At 36.4% G+C, this 23427-nt stretch overlaps 1 protein-coding gene across 1 annotated transcript; it reads right to left on the bottom strand.

Annotated features, from left to right (window-relative positions):
- Nucleotides 1-55: 55 nt before the first annotated feature.
- SLC35D1 (solute carrier family 35 member D1) lies at nucleotides 56-23419 on the bottom strand. The gene is made up of 12 exons (XM_039329090.1): nucleotides 23202-23419; nucleotides 21856-21889; nucleotides 21678-21764; nucleotides 20493-20560; nucleotides 15897-15968; nucleotides 15295-15363; nucleotides 14305-14407; nucleotides 12836-12928; nucleotides 5070-5137; nucleotides 4188-4266; nucleotides 3153-3235; nucleotides 56-1223 (listed from the first exon to the last, which is right to left on the bottom strand). The coding sequence occupies exons 1-12, from the start codon at nucleotides 23417-23419 to the stop codon at nucleotides 1115-1117; spliced, it is 1083 nt and encodes a 360-aa protein (XP_039185024.1). The 3' UTR covers nucleotides 56-1114.
- Between the last annotated feature and the right edge of the window lie 8 nt (nucleotides 23420-23427).

The raw sequence follows: 23427 nt of genomic DNA, 5'->3' as shown, positions 1-23427 counted from the left end.
CTTCTACCACATCAAAGTAAACACCCACGACTTCACTTTCCTCAAAATGGAAGGGGCCTGTTGAATAATTTAGCATAATATGTGAGCCCATTTCAAAAAGCAAGCTAGGGATGATAGACTGGGAGTATAAGAAAGAATAACTTCCAATAGCATGCTTTTCTATGTCCAAAAAGCTTCAATAAAAGTTTGAAAAAATATTTTTTCCCCAGAAATAAATGTGCATTTCAAAACACTTGAATCACAGAAGGGCAAACTCTCATTTATAACAGTCTTTTAAAAAGCTATAACCTTAAAAAAAATGAGATTTTTCTTTAAAAAAGCACACTGATTGCATAGAAAAAAGCTAAGTAAATAAAAGAAAACCTTTTACTGGGGGAAAAAATTCCACATTTTAGCACTGTAGTTTGCTTTTCTCATTTCTTCAGGAGAAACCGCATTTAAAACCTTACTCTTCAGAACATTTATCTATTTCTTATCTATAAGAGGTACTCATAAAGTCTATAAAAGTTTCAAAATAATTCCAGCCAAGATACCCAAACAATGTGTAACACACACTTAAAAGTGCTTCACTAGGTTCAGGAAAAAAATTAGATGGGACATTGAGAAGTCCCAAATTTGTATGGGTAACATTTCTGTTGATTGTGAATATAAATCTACCTTCCCCACAAACTGCAGCTCAGAATATCTTATCATCATCATTTATACACAGCTTCATGCAGCGAGATGTAGGAAATGCATTTCATTCATACAGATTGCATAACTTCAAGGAAAATGCAGTTAAAAGTTGGAGAGTTCAAGCCAAAGCCATGAGAGTTTGAACAATAGGCTTGTTTGATTTCAATGATGCATTTTCTTGCTGCGCCCAATCCTGACCAGCAACACTTGTGCTGCATTTGATATTACTCCTGTTTCACTACATACATAATTCCTTGCAGACTAAATGCAATCTATACATCGTATGTGCAGTCCAGTATAAATAAATGATTCCAAAGGTGGCAATCTTCAGATTGTGCAAATACAAAGTAGCCATTTCTATTCAGAGACTGCACACTACACTGATTTGTCAACACATCTTGTTAAAAAGTGAGAGTTACTCTGGTAAGTATGCCTTTTGTCATACAGAGCTTTTCCCTTTAATGTCCATCTTGATGCTAGCTTCAGACTGTTTACTTATTTGCTCTTCTGTAAAAGTGATGTAGGAATACACGAGGCTTCCAGCAATACTGCAAAACATTAGAATTTAGAATTAATAAACAAAAAACTTTGTCATGAAATATTAAATTGGTGGTCAGTACCGTCACAGCCATGGACACCCACAAGGCCCTCACTAAATTGTGTCCCCCAGCCAGATATCTTGTCTCTTCACCCACATACCATTCACAGTCCAGTTTACATTTCTTCCTACAGAGAAAGTGCACATATGTTACCATGTTTTATTTCATCCCTAGTAACAAAGGTGGAATTATTTTAATTCCTCCTATATTGTGGGTATGGTGAAGGATAGAAAGTTTTGAATGTGAGGACATGTTGTAAGTATGTGTGAGAGGTATGTTGGGAGGTTACCTGTTTGCTCAAGGATCTGCTGCTGGATACCTGATAGCTGAAAATAGCTGGATTTTAAATCCAAAGGTCTCTTCCTATATTAAATACTCTTACCTCAAATCATTGGCATCTTCAGGGGCTCACATGACAACGTGTACATGACGACATGACAGGTCGTTCTCTACTTACAACCACAACTGAGCCAAAAAAAATTGTTGCTAAGTGAGACAGTTGCTAAGTGAGTTTTGCCCCATTTTACAACCTTTCTTGCCACATTTGTTAAGTGAATCACTGTGATTGTTAAGTTAGTAACACAGTTGTAAATCTGGCTTCGCTATTAACAGCTTGCCAGAAGGTGGCAAAAGGTGTTCACATTATCCCAAGACACTTAAATTGTCATAAATATGGGTCAATTGCAAACATCTGAATTTTGATCATATGACCATGGGGATACTGCAACAGTCCTAAATGCGACAAAACGGTCATAAATCACTTTTTTCAGTGCCATTATAACTTCCAACGGTCACTAAATCAACTATTGTTAAGTCGAGGACTACCTGTATATATTTTGGGCAGAAGCTGTGATGCAAGTACATAATTGCGTCATTTGCCTAACAAGGTCCTGACACGTAATATTTTTTTACCCTTTCATAGCTTGTTATGTATACTTACATCTTAACTTTGCTTTATTCCTACCAGTACTCTTATAGAAGTGGCTCCCATTTAAGGCCTAGTGAATACTAGAAGGAAATAGTAACAGCCATCTATAAATAGCCAATGGGGGGAAAAAAAAAACCTCCATATTTTAATACTTGCACTTGTGATTACATAGAAAATACAATTTTATCAGAATTGTTGATTTAAATTTAACCTTCCTAAATCCAGTCTTCCAATTTTTATTGTAATATATTTTAATTTCTTAGCCATGTTTTGATACAGATATAATTTAGTAAATAGGCTGATCTTATAAGGCTTTCATTCTAACCAACATAAGGCAAGACTGAATAATTTAAACAATGTCAATGATAGTACTCAAATGAGGTATGTAATTGTTTTTACTATTTATTTATTAAATTTATTTGCCACCTATTGCACCACAAGGAGTCTACATCCTTGAATTATATCATTTATAAACAGATACCCTTCTTGAGGTAAGAAAAATCCATAGCAGAAAAAACACTCCCATGTGAACAAACTTAAATCTCACATACCAATAAAAAACTAGCAGTCCATATGATTAAATAATCCCATAAGCCAAGCAAAGCCTACAACTGTCATTCAGACACAGTTCTCCAACATATTCTGTAGTACTATGCAGCACACTAGTATATTAAAATGCATTTCATTTTTTTGTTATGTAAATGTTATTTCTTTAATTTTCCCTACCTTTTCATCTGCAACTCCCAAAATGTGTACCAATTTATGAAAAGTACCATAATATTAATCTTAACAGTTCCTTAAATGTAATATATTTCCAAGTTCTATAGAACTTATTTCCAGGCTAGCTACTATAGCAAAGCACCTTTTATATAAGCACATTTTCATAAACTCCATAATTAACTTGCATAATTTGTCCATTTATTTCTTTGAAACGTAGATACTTTACTTACCTAATATTTAATCCTACAAAATTTGTCCATGTGAAAATATAATCTCCTCCAAAGAACATTCCTATGTAAGTTATTAGTATATTCTGGAAGTAAAGAAATAAACAGAATTTAAGCTTTTAAACAGAGTGCTTAAGTAGACTTCTCAGAAAGAAGGATATTATGTTCATAAATAGCCATAGTACTTTAAAATATTTATAAAAGAATGAAAAAAAATCACAGATGCTGCTCCAGCATTAAAAAACAAATGCAATCTGATTACCTTAAAGATTAGATTTAAGTAATTAGAATTTTTGTAAGAAATTGCATGAAATCCCACAGCTTTACCACATCACCTCCATCTGTCAGGCTTAGCTTTTCCCACACATACTGCATTTGTTAAACAAAAATTACCATTTCTCTCTCACATAAATAAAAGCCAATTCAGATCACAATCTTTTCTATATCAGGCTAATACAATATTCTCCATTATTTTCTTTTCAATCCAAGAAGTAGAATATGTATGTACTCCGAGGTCCCTCTCACAGTACATGAAGCAAACTGACACCCTCCATGAAGAGGAGACACAACCACGAACGAGAAGCCAAAAAATAGCAAGGCAGCCCAAAATCTTAAACCCCTCTCCAACTCAGACTAACCTGAGCACAACCAAACAGAACACTCCCCCAGCCAATCAGAGCACAGCCAAGCCCCTAACCATTCAGAACACACCTCCACCCAATCAGAACACAGACAAGCTCCCACCCAATCAGTTCATACCCCCACTGGCAGTTAAAAGGAAGAAACAGCTAAGACCACACATTGCTGCTCAAAGCACGAAGCTGAAAACACCAGCCTGAAGATGACGAATGAGACTTCGTCGAAACGTTGCCAAGACACTTCCAATTTTACGCGGGAGAAAACCCGAACAACCAAAGACCTACATACATACATACATACATATCTGAAGTATTGCTGAATTGTATCAATTTTTCCAAGAAAACTTGCAAGCTGGGAGAATACAATTATTTATTGGTTCTACAAATTTAAAGAGCTTACCTTAATACAACCAACAATTGTAGTTGTAAGGGCAGAGTTATACTGAGTGCAAAGTACTGTTGAATACATCAGAATAAACCTATATAAGATAGACAACATTTTGACAATCAATTTAATATAATTCAGACATGGACCGAAGACAGATGAGTAGTGAGGTTCTGGTTTCCTGAAATTTTGGCAAGAATGTTTAACAATACTGGATATGAGTCTCTTTTGAGGTGCCTTAGACATCCCAAAATCATCAGATGTGATTTGATGCAGGAGCAAAACTCCCAGTGGGGATTATCCATACTTTTATTATGAAATAAGATCCAAACAGAGTCTCCTGAGTCCTAACATATCCATTTTGCTTTTGAGTCTGTTCCTAAACTTTTAACCACTGCCCCCACCCTGCAACATATATCATTTCTGTCTCTCAGTGATGTCCCTGGAGAAACAGTTGTGTTCCTGAAGGCACTATTCAAAGAGGGGGGGGGGGAATTATCCACTTTTGAATTTGAGGAAGCAAGTCATTTAGATTTGTAAAATAGCAGGCATACTCTTAGTTCACGGAACACAAATTCATTGAGGAGGAGGAGGAAGGAATTTTCAGCTTTAAAATCTCACTCTATATTTAGTCCAGAAGAATTATAATAAAAACAATCCAGAATATATTCCAAAGGATACACTGGAATCAGGCATTGCCCCTTTTTGCTACTATAAAAGCGTTTTGGAGGTTAAAGCTACTGAAATGTGCATAAGATACTGTATATCAACAACAACTGTTTTCTGATGCTGTGCCTATCTGCTGTATTTGATTATATCAGAAAACCTTATATATTAAAATAAAGTTGCCAGAAAGGCTTTAATGCATTGGGGGAGCCAAAAATAAAATATTCTTACCCCATCACACAGGAGAGTGTAAATTGTGCAAGGAAAAGGGTATCTGCCCAACCTTTATATTCCATTGCCTGAAAACAAATTGTATGTATATTAATAGAAAGACAAATAATCAGGAATATTTTTCATACTAGTTCAGGAATAGGCAACCTTGGCTCTTTTATAACTCGTGGACTTCAACTCCCAGAATTCCTGAGCCAGCCAGGAATTCTGGGAGTTGAAGTTCACGAGTTATAAAAGAGCCAAGGTTGCCTACCCCTGTACTAGTTCATCCAAGTAAGATAAAAAACCCAATAGTGTCAGAATTCATAGACCAAAACCTAAATGCCTTTTGTACGGAATCTTATACAGTGAAAAATTGTTCATCTCAATAGGAACTAATATTTAAAAATAAAATCCAATCCTGTATTACTCTGTTAATAGAAGTACCTGATAAGAGAGACAATAGCAATTATAAATTATAGCAGATTTGTTTATAATGTGTATCATAATACCATAAGGTCTGGCAAACATTTTGACTAACGTAGTACAGCCGATCAATCTTTTTTTAATATTGTACCATTATTAACCTCAAGGAAAAATAAAAATAGATAAAATTTATTTACTTATTAAATTTTTATGTCATCCATCTCCCTATAAGGTGATTATTGGTGGTTAAAATGAAAAAAAAATCAAAATATATTTTATCATAGTCCTTTTTAGAATTTATCTAGCCATCTCTATTACACAATATTCAAGTTTACTTTTTTTTTCAGCTACCTCTGCCTCTGCAGCAAAGATCAAAACAAATTATCCAAAGATCTGTGAATTTCAATCATCTATAATGAAACTGTGACAGGAGGTCCTTCCCATAAATTAAAATGTCTTATGTCTTGTTTGCAAAAGATTTTCTTAAATGTTAGAAGTAATTTCTGGATAAGCTTTTGAGGAGTAGCTGGATTTTGAAGAGACTCTTTTATTGAAGTTATAGAACTACAAGCAGCGATGACTGAAAAGTGATGATGGACTGATACAATCTGCAGCAGGAGCCAGTTCAGAGCACCTGGGATTTTACATAAAAGTGCAAAGGGAATGCACACCTTAGGATACACAAAGAAAGCTTTAATACAGAAAGCGGATTGTGTCTAAGGAATGCATGTCAATAAAGTCCCACAGCTCTACTCAATACACCTTGGCAAATTTTACTCACAAAACAAAATTATCTCCTTCTCCTAATCAAGTTCTGATTAGGGAAGTAAACACCTTTTTATTGATGTCTATTTCCACAATAGGGAAGAAACTTTACGCTTCTTCTAACAAGGGTCTTATTTCAAGTGAACAATTACTTTGAGTTTCTGTTATGTCTTTTAAAATCTTCCCTTTCACATTCCATTGCAATAGAACCTAATACCTTCCTACTGAAAGATAATGGAACAGAGCCTGGCTGGCAGAGATTTGTTGATGTCAACAATGTAGTATAATGCAGTGTTGATTTATTTACTTAAATTTGTTTATGTATTAAATTTGTTTGCTGTCCTTCTCGCCGCAAGGCAAGGCAACCCTGCACATATCTTGAGCCAGTCAGGAGGAAGAAGGTATGTTGGATATGTTTACCGGCTTGAATTATTTGTAAAATAAAAAATAAAAAAAATAGAAAAATAAAAAAGGTGGGAGATAAATAAAATGACAGCAGTTTGGATTTCCTCCCTAAAATCCCACTCCAAAAGACACTTTTCAGGTCACAATCAAGGTCACACTATGTAAACTGCTTCTCACAAGCTTTTTGAAATCTAGCCTGAATGCATAACCTAAATGCCTTGCACATAAAAGCTTTATGTCTACTGATCTGCCGATAGTTTTACTTACAAATAAAACGGTTCAAAAATGGAGTACAGATTCCTGCCTTTGCTCCCTTTATATATGGGGGAAGAGGGATTTTTTCTCCGCTTGCTTTCTATGTGCAGCATTCATTCACAGAGAGCAAAATGGAGAATTGGATCCCACCCTAATCCATGTTTAGGAAACTTCATGAAGTAACATGAAAAGCTCATTATAGGAGCAATTCTAACCCAAACATTTGCTTGCGGTGTAGGTTTCTTCTTGCAGATATTATCGCAGAAAAGATGAACTTACAGTCTGAAAAGGCTCAATTTAATTAGCATTTTGCTTTGCCACGTCTACCATCATAAGAGGCAGGCAGAGAAGAAAGATTCAAAGAGTGCTTTAGAATGGAAAATTTATTCCACAAGTTCAAGTTTATTACAGTCGTTGATCCAATATTTTACACAAAGCCAGAATTGTAAAGTATCAAGAAAATTAGGACCCATAGGAAAAGATCAAATAGATATGTAAAGTGTGTAAAGAGTTGAAGTGTAATTCCTAAGGTAGTAGAATGAGAATAAAATAATATTAAAAAGAAATAATAAAAACCTATCAATAAAATATATGTACTTGGGTATTAAGCACTACATTTATAAAAAAGGCAAACCTTACACTGTTAAGAAAAGCTTTGTTAAGCATAATTTCCCAGTGAGCTTTGGTAAAATCAAAAGAAACACTTAATGGGGGGGGGAAATAAATGCTATAATGCTTTTACAATCTAAACATTCACACAGAAGAACACTGGAGAGAAAAGTAAATATAAATAATATACCATAATTTATTTGCAACATGCTTAGAAATAGCCAGTGAAACATAGTTCTGGCAGACTTTATTTTATTAATAAAATCTGTTTTATTAGCATTTTTTAAAAAGTATGAAAGCTACTAAAAATCAAGAGTATCAAGAGTATCGAGATCTATTTATTATTTTAAAAAACGTGTTTTCAGAAAATCATAAAAGCTTTTGATAGACTCTTTGACCCACCAGAGTTTCTACTTTTAGAAAATCTTTTGAACATTTCAGAAATTGTAACCTGGTATGTTGCAAAGACAAGCTTTAACACTGTCTTTATTTCCTATAAGGAAGGAATTTCCAACTTGAGATGCCAGTACATCCCAAATATTCTAGACTTCAGAAGCTTTCTTAGAAAATGAAAATAAAGGTGACTTCTGTCCAGTGCTAAATATGCCTTAAAAAAGTACAGATAAAAGGAGCTAATAGGAGGCCCCCTGCAGGAGAGACCATCAGGTAATTTTCTGATATTTTAAAAGTTTGTACCTGGTTATAGCTCAGGAGTGGGCAATTAATTTTCCCAAGGGGTCACATGAGAAACTGGCTCTGTTGTGGAGGGATGAATTAATAGAGTTGTAAATGTGCATAGGCACGCATGCATATATGTAAATTGAAAAAAAAATAGCCACCTTCAAAATAAAAGCAATACGGTTATATTGCATGCATGACTTATTTACATTTGATTTCTAATTTCCAATTGATCTTACACAGGCCAGACAGGAACAGCCAAAGGGCTGGATATGGCCCAAGGGCTGTAAAATGCCCAAGTCTGTGATAGCCCATGCTGATCATATTTGTGAATGAACAAAATCTTCTAGTAACCATTTGGGGAGAATGGTGATACTAAAATTTCACCAGACTGAAGAAAAAAAGGTATTCCCACAAGAGAATATTGTGTGCCTTCTCTCTTCATCTTAGTCGACAATCGCTTAAATATGAGTCAGCAGTGTGCTGCAGCTGCCGAAAAAGCCAACACAGTGCTAGGTTGCATTAACAGAGGGATAGAATCAAGATCACATGAAGTATTAATACCATTTTACAATGCCTTGGTAAGACCACACTTGGAATACTGCATCTAGTTTTGGTCACCACGATGTAAAAAAGATGTTGAGACTTTAGAAAGAGTTCAGAGAAGAGCAACAAAGATGATCAGGGGACTGGAGGCTAAAACATATAAAGGTTACTGGAATTGGGTATGTCTAGTTTAATGAAGAGAAGGACGAGGGGGGACATGATAGCAGTGTTCCAATATCTCAGGGGCTGCCAGAAAGAAGAGGGAGTCAAGCTATTCTCCAAAGCACCTGAGGGCAGGACAAGAAGCAATGGATGGAAACTAACCAAAGAGAGAAGCAACCTAGAACTAAGGAGAAATTTCCTGACAGTTAAAAACAATTAACAATTAATCAGTGGAACAATCTGCCTCCAGAAGTTGTGAGCTAACATTGGATGTTCTTGTTTTGACAGCTACAACACTGGAAGTTTTTAAGAAGAAACTGGACAGCCATTTGTCTGAAATGGTATAAGGTTTCCTTCCTGAGCAGGGGGTTGGACTAGATGACCTCCAAGGTCCCTTCCAACTATATTATTATTATTATTATTATTATTATTATTATTATTATTTGCTTAGTATCAAAAGAAAACGAAAAACTTTTGACCCATAACCACAGATGAGCTGGGAAATAGGATTTTTAAAAAGTATAACAGAAACATACCTATCATCAATTTTATAATCACAGCAATAATTAGATTTTATGCCACAAAATATTTTCAGTTCACTGGAACCACTGATATAACTAATGTATCCCACAATTGTTCATGGCTGACACATAGCCTGCTAATTTCACTGACAAATATTTTCCTCTTGTTAAAGCTTCACCAACAAAAAATACAACAATCTATTCTTTTCACAGGTTATAATTTGCACTTACATATCAGTGCATAATAAGCTAACACATAAAGGGAGAGAGGCTCAGCCCTAAATATAATTTTATTATGAACAACCCTGTGATTTCCCAGGCCTCTGAATATGTACTTGACTAAAACAAATTCTAGAATATAGCACAATACTCACATTCTTCTCTTTTAATATACAAATCTCCCAACACAAACAGCAAGAATGTAAAAAAGTGGATCCTATGTGCAACATTTAAGTCACTGAAAACAAATTCACTATTTTTTCTTGAAAAACACATTCCAATGTTTTATAATATCCTTTTTACCAGACAGTACCATCAACATCTTAATTTCCATTTCAAACAAATGATTAATAATCAATACTCATTTAAATCCTAAAAAGTCTAGTCATGGAGTTGTTATTAGGAGTTGTATGTCTGTTCTGCACCCCCCCCCCTTCCTCACTCTATGGCTTTTCCTCTACCCTAGCATTAGCCAAAGCCAATGACAGTAGCGGTAGTGTGTTTGTGTGGAACACAGGACTGAATTATCCCTCCATTTATGGTGAGAGAGGAACCTTGAGTTTAACTTGGATTGTCCTTTTAACTATAATACTTAGCCTTTGAAATCCCATTTCTATGTGGCAAAGGATATGATCCTGGGATTCTTTATTGACAGTTGCCTGACTACTGTTTTGTCCACCAGATTTTTTCTAGCAGCCTCAGGAGTCATAGATAGGAGCCCCATTAAAAAAATTCTAGGGTTGGAAACTGGCCTGTTGAAAAGAAAATATCCCACAAATGCAGTAGGAAACAATGCTGCCAATAAAACGGCAGGAAAGAAATCCCAGAGATCAAGTTCAATGTATGTTTTACCTTTAGTTGTTGAATATTGATTATCCTAAACCAGTGCTTCTCAACCTGTGGGTCGGGACCCCATTTGGGATCGAACGACCATTTCACGGGGGTCGCCAAACAACGCAGTCCGCCATTTTTTTCCCCTTTTCTTTAGCTGTGCTACTCCCTTTTATTCTATTGGCTTTTGAAAGCCAATAGAATAGACTCTCTTGAATAGAGTCTAATTCTATTGGCTTTCAAAAGCCAATAGGAATTGTCCAGGCTGTCTCTGCCCTGCTGAGCCCGCCAAAAGTCCCATTCTGCAAACGGTGCTGCACCAGTTGAGTAGTCCTCGACTTACGACCGGTTGAGTAGTCCTCGACTTACGACCGGTTGGGGGTTGCGGCATTAAAAAGGTTGAGAACCACTGTCCTAAACCTCTTTTGAAGGATGAGTTCTGTCAGCCCCACAGATAGACCAGACCATAAAATCAACCTTACAGAAAGACTACAATTATTTTTACTGAGATTGTATCTCCACCTCTTTCAATAAATTAGGGAAGAATTTGTCTGAGCCATTTCCAAACGTTATCTGGACATTCTAGACTAAAATCGCTTGAACTCTTTTTCCCTCAGAAACAAGTTGTGCATATCTCAATCAAAGCCATCTTACTTATTCTCTATTACTTCTGGCTGAACTTTTACATACACAAATTTGTGAGGCAGACACATTTATTCATTTGGGGAGGAGGAATCTCAAGGACTGGATTCTTCTAGAACTGAGAAGGGTTGCCAAGATTGGGAAGCTGGCAATCTGTGAGAATCATATATGTATTTTTTTTTCTATCTACTATTCCTTTGTGGTCGAAATTCAGGATTATCTTCATTTTGGGTAAATACACTACCTGAAACACTTCCCTTAGATTTCTTCAGTGAAAAACAACTATAAACAATTAGGCATTGTCTGTATTCTGGCTGGCTGCCATTCAGAACTTGCCAGGCCTTGCTAGCGATAAGTGTCTTGCTGCTTCTTTTGGAGCAGAAAAGATTCTTTAACTAGGATGAGGAAAGCCAAATTATACATATTCATTTACAAAAGGCCGTTTTGGTTAAACTTCTACGTAACACCACACTCTTTATTTTGTTGACTCTTTATTTTGTTGTTTGACAAAGTGAGTGCAAATCTAGTTGGAAAAACATGCCAGATTTAATATTTCATGTAATGTTTTATTTTTTAAAAAAAACCTTACTCAAAGCTACTAAAGCGAAGAATAATGTATCTGAGTTATATTATAGGGCACACCTTGTTAACAGCAGCATAGAGATACAAAGTAAGCCCTGCAGTTGGAGTAGTTACATATATACAGTCACATCCTTGCCTTTTCTCCTAAAATGATGAAGATAAAGAAGTATTTGAGGAGGAATATAAATGCAGGGAACTGGAGAGACGAACTGAAATTCTAACAACAAAGGAAATATATTCCTGCAATCCTAAGAAATGCAGGCAGTTAATAAAGTATTTGCTATAAGATGTGTATTGATAAAATTAGAGACACTACTTCACAATAACTAAAAATAATTTACTTGTTATACAGAAATTCACGTTTTGTATCTTTGTAGGAAGTGTGAGATACCAAAAATAAATATGCGCATTAGCATAAGGACACACTTATTTATTATACTGACATAGGCAAAGCCACCATTGAAGTATCATAGCACCAATATGCTCTGTGTTAATTCCCCTAACATGGTGTCCACCAAAGCTGTGCAACAATCAATCCCATAATTCTCAACCAGCATGGTCTCATAATTCTCCAACCACTAAGCTGGAGAAGCTGCACTGCAAGACCCAGTAGATGCAAGCATTGATCTTTTCGGGTGCAAGTACAATATCACAAAAATAGCAGTTATTTTACTTCTCTCATTTGTATGTTAGTTATATCTGATACCTAATGAATCAACTGGAGTTACTCTATTCATTCTTAATGTTATTAGTGTTTGTTATTTATTCTTAATGTCATTAGTGTTCAGCTACTTCCCAAGTTTGGCATTTTATATAATTTCTTTCTTATGTGCCATCTGTATTGTGCTTCTTTAACTGCAACCATGATAAATAGTTGATAAATGCTTTCTTTCCTTCTATTTTGATATATTCATTTTTGAAATGTAAGCCACTTTGGAAAGAGGCACATGAATAAAAATAAAAAAAACCTAGGACCCCAAAGGAAGAGAATCAAAGTCTGCCACATTTAGACATATTGGCAAACAATATTGACAAGCTGTATTCTATGTCCTAAATTTCCCAATGATATGTAGAAGTATATTTCATAAAATGGAATTATTTATATAGTTTTGGTATAAAACTTGGATTTATTTTTTAAAAAATTACCTTTTGTGCATCTCCTGTAAAGTAGGCAATGCCCAAAGTAGGAAGAATCATGAATAGTGCATTGTAATAAAGGAGACCATATTTTCCCAGCTCCTGGGAATGGGGAAAAAAAAACAAACCCGAAATTTATCTTAAATGAAAAATACATTACATAGAAAGCTACACAAATAAGAGTGTAGGTATCCCATCCAAATAATGTAATTGTTTTTATCATATCCTTAAACACATACCAGGTTCATACTCATGGCACAAAGAATATAACAGAAAATATTGTGCAGCAATATAATTGATATCTTCTGCAGTTTGGTGCCTACTTAAAAAATACATTAAATGGACATTTAAGTGGAATACGCATCACATTTTATTCTTCATTCTGCCAAACTCTAACAGGGATAAATATTCAGAGAAAACTGTACTTTTTACCCACAGAAATTCAGCGTGTAAACTGGATGAGTTTTTATCTAGCAGTTTTCTGATAAATATGGAGAATAAACTTAAATCTGCCCTTAGACTACATATTTGCCTGAAATAACTTGTATTCTCTCTGCAAGAAATCTATCTCAATTAACCACAGCAAGCTGTTAACTCAGTTAATCCACAATTTGAAAGCATATGATCTAATCGACCCTTATCCACTTTCACAGCTAGCAAGCCAGCTCTCAATTCACTCTGCTTAGAAAGCAACCAGTTACACTGGTTACTTAAACTGGTGATAAGTCACTAAACCATCTTATAATTATATAACAGTTCCTTAAATATGTGTGAATAACCAAGTAATCTTATAATAGCTAGGTAACACTAGTATACCACTGCATTTTAGGAACATCATCTTAACAGTAGTTGCTTAACCTGTTTCTCCTAACCTTAAAAACCACAGGTTTTCAAGATTTTCTGCAGCTAAATATGCAGTCTACTGTGAATAACATCACAGTAAAAATAGTTGGGTACTATTGTGCCGCAGAATGTGTTAATGCTTCTGGTGTTATGACTATAGTATTGAACCCAAGGACACCAACACTATTGTAGTTGTCCTTTGGTAGAAACAGAGTGCTGATTGAGAGCAGCAGTGAGGAAGCTATTACTCTCCAGATACAGCTAAATTACATCTCCCTCAACAAGGAATTGAAGAATACTTTGACAAATTATAAATGGAAGCCTTTAAAATGTTTCAAGCATCAAATTTCACAAGATGCCCCATCTCATGCCTGAAGTGCAAAAAAATCTGTTTCAAGGTTGATAAAAAAATGTTTCAAGCTTGAGATGCTTCCAAAATATTAGAATTTTGAGGCAGGGTGTTTCATGAAATTTTGTGCTTGCAATATTTCAAAAGGAAACATTTTGCACATCACTAGACACAGAACAGATCAACCTATGGAATAGCTTACCCCACAACAACAACAAAAAAATTACATTTTTATTTATCTTTTACTGATCAGCATAGCAACATGAAGCAGTGAGGGGAACCCTACCTTTGAATCTAGCTTCTGTTTCACATAAGCACCATTTGCAGCTGTCAAGACATCATTGATCAAGATAAAAATGTAACCTTCTAGATCAAATGCCAAATCAGAACTATGGAGAAGAGATAACATTTAAATTGCAGAAAATTCGTAACATTTACAAATACAGAACTAACATAATTTACAACAATCCTACAAGTTTGTAAACAGTATTCCAGAAAAGGGTAGGCATCTGATGAACCCTGATATATATATATATATATATATGCTCTAACTTAATATAAATATGATCAATGCTGCACTTGAATAGATAACTGATTTCCTGTAAGAGACTGGAGGAAGGAAGGGTATAGCCACACTTTTTTCTGTGTACAGTCTGTTCTTCCTTAATGGGTGAGTCACACCACTCAACAAAATGTAAATATAATCTAACTGAGCTGTGCTCTAAGTTTAAAATAATTCAAAGTGGATTTAAAGATTTCTATTAATTCCACCTGCAAGTTAAAATAAATAGAATGAGACAATGGCAGATTTGTTATGGAACATGAAAACTAGAACAGTGGCTGAAAGCAGCAGAAGAAAATGGCTAACTTCCTTAGCCAACATAAGTGGCTATTAATCCTTGAGATGTTAAAAAACTACAACTTTCTGCTTGTCTTGCTAACTCTTCCTGATGAAATATTCAACAAAATACAAAAAGCCCTACCGCTAGACTAAAAGAGAATTTTTAAAAAAATATTTCAGACAATACACTCTTTCAATAGTTTCTAACTCTATTGCTTATTCTTTGCATGGGAATTTATATTACAGAAACAAACTTTCCATTTTTATTTTAATTCAGAAGTACACCTGCTTTATTATTTTAATTCTGCAGTAACAGGAAATAACTTACACTTGCACTCTCTTTTCACCATTCAACAGAATCTAAATGATAGGAAACTACTTAACATTTTGGTATCAAAATAAGAAAAAAGCATTAGCAAAAAAATCAAACCATACCTTGCAGCTACAAATGCACCAATTATCATTGCAAATACTGTCATCCGAATTCCCCAAGAAAATTTTTTCCTAAAAAGAAAGCTTAATCATTACTGCAGCAAATTTTCAGAAATTCTCAATGCTTTTCTGATTGAAAACAGTTAACTTTCAAGAAATCAAGATATAGCAATGCTGTTGATGTGCTTTCCATCAGGTCCTGTGTATGTTACTATAGCAACAGGGAAGATTACTATCTGCTTCCCTAGGTTCTTTGCACTTAGGCCAAAGATGATCCAGACTTTGTATGCAACCTGACCATGTTTACAAACAGCACATTCAAGTTTTTAGCCTCTGAACTACACACAAAAAAGGATGGTTATCTACAAAGAACAAACAAAATTATGCATTAAAGTTCAACAGAATTAAAGAATTTGCTGGACTTTCAAATGTGAAAAATACACGACACATCCATGCTGTTCATTGAAAAGACAGAAATAATAGATGGTTCCACATGGCTTTACAGTTCTCTTGCTTCCTATAGTACGACCATGAAGCACAATAAATTTGGCAGAACTGTGCCCAACACAAACATGAAACAATATATATAGTGTTTTTTAACTCACTTGAGTAAGATTCCTTCTGCAAACATTGTAAACAGAATGGAAAAGCGTCTCAGGACTGTAAACATTGGCAGACTAAGAAAGAAAATAAAAAAGTATGCTTGAATAAGCTAATCCTCTTGAGATGCCCTAAATCAGTATTCTCATACCAAGCTAATCTAGATAAACCATTATAAGCACTAATTAAGAAAAGTATAAGCAGGAAAGATTGCCTCCAACACTGCCAGAAAGAGTAAGAAGAAAAAAGACGATCTGTCAAGTCTGCGCTAGCATAACCCCAAAAGTGAAAAAAGTTTTATAAATAAATACGAAGCTCAAAAACATACAAAGTAGCACATTTCTACTAAACTATACATGGACAGATTATTAAGGAATACATGTATTTGCTCCAAATCTTATTCCCTTGAAATGAGATAAACTCCAAAGTTCTGAGTTTACACTTATATTTAACAATATTCCATAACCACTTGATAAAGGTCACATGTCTCAGTATCTTTCTGTACATAGCAGTGTATTATATTTCTGAGATAAGATAGTAGAACAGCAGCTTGTCAACTGGGTAAAAAGTAACTTCTCAGAACCGAATACCTTTAAATGCTTCTTTTAATTATATATATATAATTAAATACAGGAATATGGTATGAGACTTTAAGATATCTTTGTTTTAACAAAGTAGTCCAATTAAATACTACATAATATTTCAAGAACTTTACAAAAGTCTCCTAATAATATTATTTTCTGCTTTAGGCCTTTTGTCAGCACCATCCTAAATTTTGTTTTCAACCTAGTAAATGTCTCTAACAAGGCATTCAGAGTATAGGCAGGAATGGCTGTGTCATGGAAACAACAGCCACAGTTATGCCCATGTGCTGGGGAAGCTACAGTAGTGGCCAAAACTGGTTAAGTTTCCACCAATTTTTCTTCTAATTTCTTTATAACTGTAACCTTGTTCACTTAATAATACTATTTTACATCGCTTTCTGGGCAACCAGTCAACTCTTTGCACCATTACTTTAATTTTATTACGTTTTACAAGCTTACCAAATGAAAGAACACAAAAAAAACCTCAACCAATTTGATAGCGATCACATAACACACTGACAAATGTCCTCCTCTCAGCTTCAATACATGACATCAATAACTGAATCCTACTGTGATCTGATTGGCTCATTGCCAAAACAAGATGACACCTGAGTGGCTCTCTAAATACTCATGCTCATTGGCTACAATCAGATGAAGGAAAGCTACCTGATATCAACCTAAGCAAATTGTGCTTCCTTTTTCTGGTTATTTGGCTATAACCTTTCATAGAATACAGTACAGATAATTGAACAAACTTTATTGCATTACATTCTTAATTAAATTATCTTTCCACTGATATAGTTTTATGGTACTACTCCAAAAAAAGTGCTGTTATTAGCCATCAAACCTCAAAATACATTTTTCTCAAAAGGTTTCCACAATTTTGGCCACTACTGTACAGTCAAACTTACCATATATGCCGGGGTACAAGGTGACCCGGCGTATAAGACGACCTCCGTCTTTATCGCCAAGCCGCATTCCTAGAAAGTCATCTTATACACCGGAAACTACCAGTATTTCCGGCGTATAAGACGACTCGGCGTATAAGACGACCCCCGCTCGCGGAAGTCGCCTTATACGCCGGCATTTACGGTACTTTTGTTGCACATAGAACTGGACTACTCTAACACTCATTGTGTGCTTTTGAAGTATGTCAAGTACTTCAATTACATCCTAAAAAACAGACTCAGAAAAGTAGGAAGAAACTGCAGATCAGTACTCCACTATGAAGCCTACCCAGAAAATAAAAAGGTAAACTGGAGGATGAAATATCTAAGTTAAGGTAGTAGTAAAAAGTGACACTTTGCTATTTATTTTATTTATCTTTTTTGCTATTTATTTTATCTTTTTTTAAAATCCTCCCAATCCACGTTGGGAGATGTACAACAAAAATAATAAAAAAACACAAATATTAAAAAATAAACAATGTAAAATAGTGATATGAGTGCAAAGAGGGGTGTCCATAACAACCAACTGGAGCCAGAGTCTTGTTGGAATAGGAAGGTTTTAAAGATCTTATTAAATAGAAGGGAAAGAACCATTTCATTTCCCATAGATATTTTTGTTTTTATTTTATTATAAGTGGCACTTCGTCATTTCAATCAGAAAATAAATCGATGTTGCTTAAGAAACCACATTCTTTAATACTGGAGAGAACACAAGACAAAATACCATGGACCACAGAAACAACAGGGACAGAACTAATTGGTAACATGGTACTTAATGCAACCTGGTCTGTGCTGTTCAGGGTTTCCTAAATGATAACAACATTCTGAATTGGGCCCATAAGCTAACAGAAAGCCACTGTAGGGATTTTAGAATTGGTATTATTTTCTAATGGTGGGATTGTCTCATTGGCAGTTGATCTGCTTTCTAGGTTATCTCCAAAGGCAGCACCACATGTAATGACTTCACTATGTTCAACCACGTTGTTTTTTAGGCCATGAGTTTCTATTGTTAGGACATCCTGGTCAAGATAGTCATAACTGGCTACAAACCAGAACTGGGTAAAAGCTTCCATCGGTTATTTGAATAGTAGTTATAAATCCAGGGGGACCCAATCCACAGACTAACTTCTTCAGGTGGAGCACAGCCCCATCCAGGATGATTACCAGGTCCATTGTTAATGGATCAACTTGATGTTTACAAATGCAACTTTGTCTTTGTACTTATATAACTGAATTTTAGTTTGTTTCTGCTTCATCCAGATTATAATGAGCTCCAGATATCAATTCAGGCAGTTTACACTCAGCACCACTAGTTCAATACAGGATAATGAGCCGAGGTGGCACAGCAGTTAGAGTGCAGTACTGCAGGCCGCTTTAGCTGACTGTGTTCACAGGTCAGCGGTTCAAATCTCACCGGCTCAAGGTTAACTCAGCCTTCGATCCTTCCGAGGTAGGTAAAATGAGGACCCAGATTGTTGGGGGCAATGTAAATATATATATACATTGCTTACTGGTGTACACCACTTAGAGAGTGTTTGCACTTAAAAGCGGTATATAAGTCTCATAAATAAACAAATAATAATGTAAAAGTGAATGTTATCAGCGTACTGATGATATTCAATCCTGAAATGACACAATCTTGACCATGACTTCATAGAGATGTTGAATAACACAAAGGAGAGCACTAAGCCTTGTAACACTCCACAGTGGAATGGCTGCTTGAGTGCTGCTCTCCTATTATTACTGACTTGGACCAGCCATTGGGTAAAATTAAACTCACCATAAAACAATACTCCCAATCTGAAACTCTTATGAATGGTCTAGCAAGATGCCATGGTCAATGGAGTCAATCCCCACCAAAAGATTTAAAAGCACTGAAGGAATCTTCCCCTTATCAAAGGCACAGCTGATCATCAATCACCATGATCAATGTCTATGACTGGGCATGAAACCTAACTGATATTTATCCAGATAAAATATTCTTCTAGGATCCTCTATAACTGAACATCCACCACCTTCTTTTTGTCAAAGGTAGTCAGATCTATGGCTGGCCTCATCAAGAAAGGGCACGTTATACCTCCCTTAACGTAGACATTCCTCTTTACTTCAGAAAGGCATTGACAGTGTCCCAGTTCCAGTCATTCACAATTGACCAGAGAAGTTCAAGTGAACTGGGAAAGAGACAGAACAAACATACAGATGGTAGGGCTCAAATAGCACAGTGTTACCTTTTATTTGTAATAATGCCTCAGCAGGCAGCAGTGCCTAAGCAGGATGACTTAGTCCCCTACGTCAAGATTTAGGTAGGGGATTTCAGTGGCAAAGTAAGGCCAACTGATACCCTAAAAACAGCTCAACAATGGTGGTCTTCATGCCCTCCATTGCCCAACTGACAAGCTATGAAGATTCAGTAAGGATTGATAACTAAAATCAAGGGTGGCAGTGAAAAAATTAAAGGCACAATAAGGGGGAAACTCTGTGTTGCCCTCCTTAATCCAGGGCTGGATTAAACTAGGATATTCCAGGATGGCTAGCTAGGCATAGATGTAAAAAATATATAACTTGGAAGAAGCACTGGGAAACCATTTTCAGTAACATTGCTAAGCTAACAGCATGGATGCAGTCACAGATGGCTGATTTGAGAAAATATTTATTACTTAAGAATATGCATTTTCTATTGTAATTTTTCCACTTTTGTGTTCCTGACTACAAATACAAGATTGCAGAGTAATATGTGTTTCTTGCCAGACAAACACTCCTACACATTCTTACTTGAAAATCCTAGTAAACATTAACAGGATTTATTCTGAGTTCAATAACTACATGACTGAGATGCAAGAGAATAATCTATATAGAAATCTAGCTGATATCACCCCTTTCATTACTCTTCGGGTTTATCAAGCACTCTTCCATTTGTTAAAAACACTCTCCACCATAATATTCCAAGAGCAACTAGTATTTTGAAGTAATCAGCAGAAATATCTTTAGAGCTGAGCTCCTGCTATACAGATAGTTTTAATAAAAGCATAATAAAATTATAAGCTCACAAATGTATAAAAGTTATCCATACTTCAATTTCTTTGTGCTGAACAGTCCTGTGATTTGGTTCCCAAAATAGAGAAGAGGTAGTGGAAAAGTCTAGAAAATTATAAAAAGGGATAAAATAGCACTCAATGAACAGATAACATCATCTTAAGACCTAGCATTCTAAATAATGACAGTTTTGTAATGAACAGCTTTCATCTGGCACACCACAAGGGAAGCCTTAGAGGGGGAAAAAAAGCCCAATGCTGTTTAAGTGTGGCTTAATGGCTTTAGCACATCAGATAAATATAATTTTGAAATCCAATTTACAACACAAACACATGCATCCTTCTTTTCTTCAAGACTTTGTTCATTTATGAAGCCATTAACAGAACATCTATTATTTCAACCTATGTTGGGCATGTAAAGGCAAAGTATTCATAAACTGAGGTCACGTTTAAATCAAGTCACTTGTTCATATGTGTACGTTAGTAGCACACTAAGGATCTATGGCATGACATCAGTATAAATACAGAAAACAGCCACTCTTAATACTGTTCCATGGTCTGCTAAATAAGTTCTTTTAATACGTAAATGGCCTCAAGATTCATAACTGGGGAATTCTGACACAAATAAATTTCACTTATGTGAAACAAAATCTTATCAAAATTTACTCAGAAATAGTATCATTCATTTATTATTCCAGCATACAGAGGATTGTATTTTAAGAGAATATTAATTGGAAATAAGTCCTTTTACATTTAAGTGATAATATTTCTAAAGGGAAAATTTTACATCACTTCAGGAAGAGGCAATAGAAGCCTGTGTGGAAACTTCCCTGAGCCTCTTTTAAAAGGTAAAAAGGAATTTAAAAATACACACAGGGAAGCAGCATATACTGCAAAGCATTTCTTCTCAGAGAATATTTCTACTCCTCCACAAGCTCCATAGGCTTTTTTAGAAGTATAGAAAACGGGTCGCTGAGGCTTACTCCTCTCTTAGGAAGGTTGCCAAAATATACATTTAGTATTTATCCATCTATTAGGAGAATAATCCTATACAAAATAAAGGCTAGAATTCTGCATATTTAACAGAACTTCTTATGCATTTTAAAGTGTGTTCTGCCAAATACAACAATATTTGCCTTAATGAAAGGATTATTCATTACTTCCATCCCAATAATTATTAGTTTTAGGAGAGAGGAAGGAGAGAGACAAGAAACACGTCGTACCTTTCGAGGTATATGTCTATCAAAATCTGGAAACTTAACTACCCTGAGTGCCTTTCCCACCCAAAGGACAACTACGGTGGCCAGCATCTGTAAGAGAAGGAAGAAAAATCACTAGACTGTCACCAATTCCCCCTGCCCGCCCTATTAGAGAATTTCTGAAATGCAGACTTCAACAAACCTGGCCTAGTCCCACACAGAGCGAGGAAGGAAATCTGCAACAAACCACAAACATGTTAAACTGTACTAGATAGTCGAAACTTTGACAAATCATGCACAACGGAGAATGCTAGCCGGTGGCAGGAGAAATGGCCTGCCTCTACCTTTACCCTCATTTTAAACAATTCTATAAGGGATGCACTTCGTGTTCTTTGCCCTTGCAACCAACGCCCTTGCAAACATAGCCCTAACATGTTCAGCACAAATGCACTTCCTATAGTACACCTATTCCAGAAGCATGTCAAGATGCAAGGACACAGAACAATTAACAAGGTGTCTACAGGGCGTCTATGGAGGCAAATTAAAACCGTGTAACGTCAAAGGAAGATTTCCAAAGAATCTTTAAAGCAAGGAGGGGAATGGAAGGGCAAGTGCAACTCCAAACTACTTGAGTCAGTCAGTTGGTCAGTCAGTTCTCTGAAAAAGTATGGCGCTGCGGAGCGCAAGCAATCCTTCCGAATTCAACCCGCAGAAATCAGCAAACTCATTTCAGCCCCAGAGGTCCTAATACAGGTAATCCTCAACTTACAATCACAACTAAGCCCAACATTTCAGTTAAGCGAGACATCTGTTGAGTTTTGCCCCATTTTACAACCTTTCTTGTCCTGACTGTTAAGCGAATCATTGCAGTTGTTAGCACAGTAACACTGTTGTTAAGCGAGTCTGGCTTCCCCATTGACTTTGCTTGTCAGAAGGATGCAAAAGGTGATCACACACAACCTTGGGACACTGCACCAATCTAAGTATGAACCAGTTGCCAAGCATCTGAATTTTGATCACATGATCCTGGGGGGGGGCTGCTACAAAGGTCGTAATTGTGAAAAAACTGTCATAAGTCACTTTTTCCAGTGCTGTTGTAACTTCGAACGGTCACTAACTGAACTGTTGTAAGTCGAGGATTACCTATATGACAGGAGATTCCTGTCCTCGAGAAGAAAAGGCAACGGGCAACTTCTCAGCGGAGAGACCTACAAGTGGTTTTATTTGAGGAGAGGCTAAAGGCGACGGCAAAACCTCCTGCCGGGCATCCACACTAGAGATGAGCGGGCGTCGCTGCCCTTCCCCGTTAACAGGGAGGCGGCTTTCTCCCAGAGCAACGGTCCGGGGCTTTGCAGAAGCCTCCGAGGCGGGTGAAAGCAGCTTCCCCGCTCAGCGGTTCAAGCAAGAAGGAGCCGACACCGGTTTCACCGGTCTCCCTCCCGGTTGCCGCACGCATCGTTCTGCAACCCACCCGCCGCCCCCCCCCCGCCCCTAAAACTTCCACCGGGGCCAAGCGCCGAAGAACTTCGCCCGGGCTCGCCTCCTTACCCATAGCTGGTGAGGACGCTCTTGTTCACCACCACGATGAGGAAAGAGCTGAAGCCGTAGAAGGCAGCGGCCAGCAGCTTGAAGCAGGCGGAGAGGCTCGAGGCCGCCGCCATGCCCAGCTCCTCATCTCCGCGAGCTGGGGCAGCTACTACGGCGACCGAGGGAGCTGCTTCTCCTTTCACGCCAGCTGCTTGACGTCTGCGCACGCCCGCAGACATGGTGGCAA

Source organism: Crotalus tigris, unplaced genomic scaffold (assembly GCF_016545835.1).
Source record: "Crotalus tigris isolate CLP2741 ecotype Arizona unplaced genomic scaffold, ASM1654583v1 scf7180000024387.2241675, whole genome shotgun sequence".
Lineage (NCBI taxonomy): Eukaryota > Metazoa > Chordata > Lepidosauria > Squamata > Viperidae > Crotalus > Crotalus tigris.
Note: the sequence above shows the minus strand (reverse complement) of the source record. Positions and strands in the feature narration are given on the sequence as shown.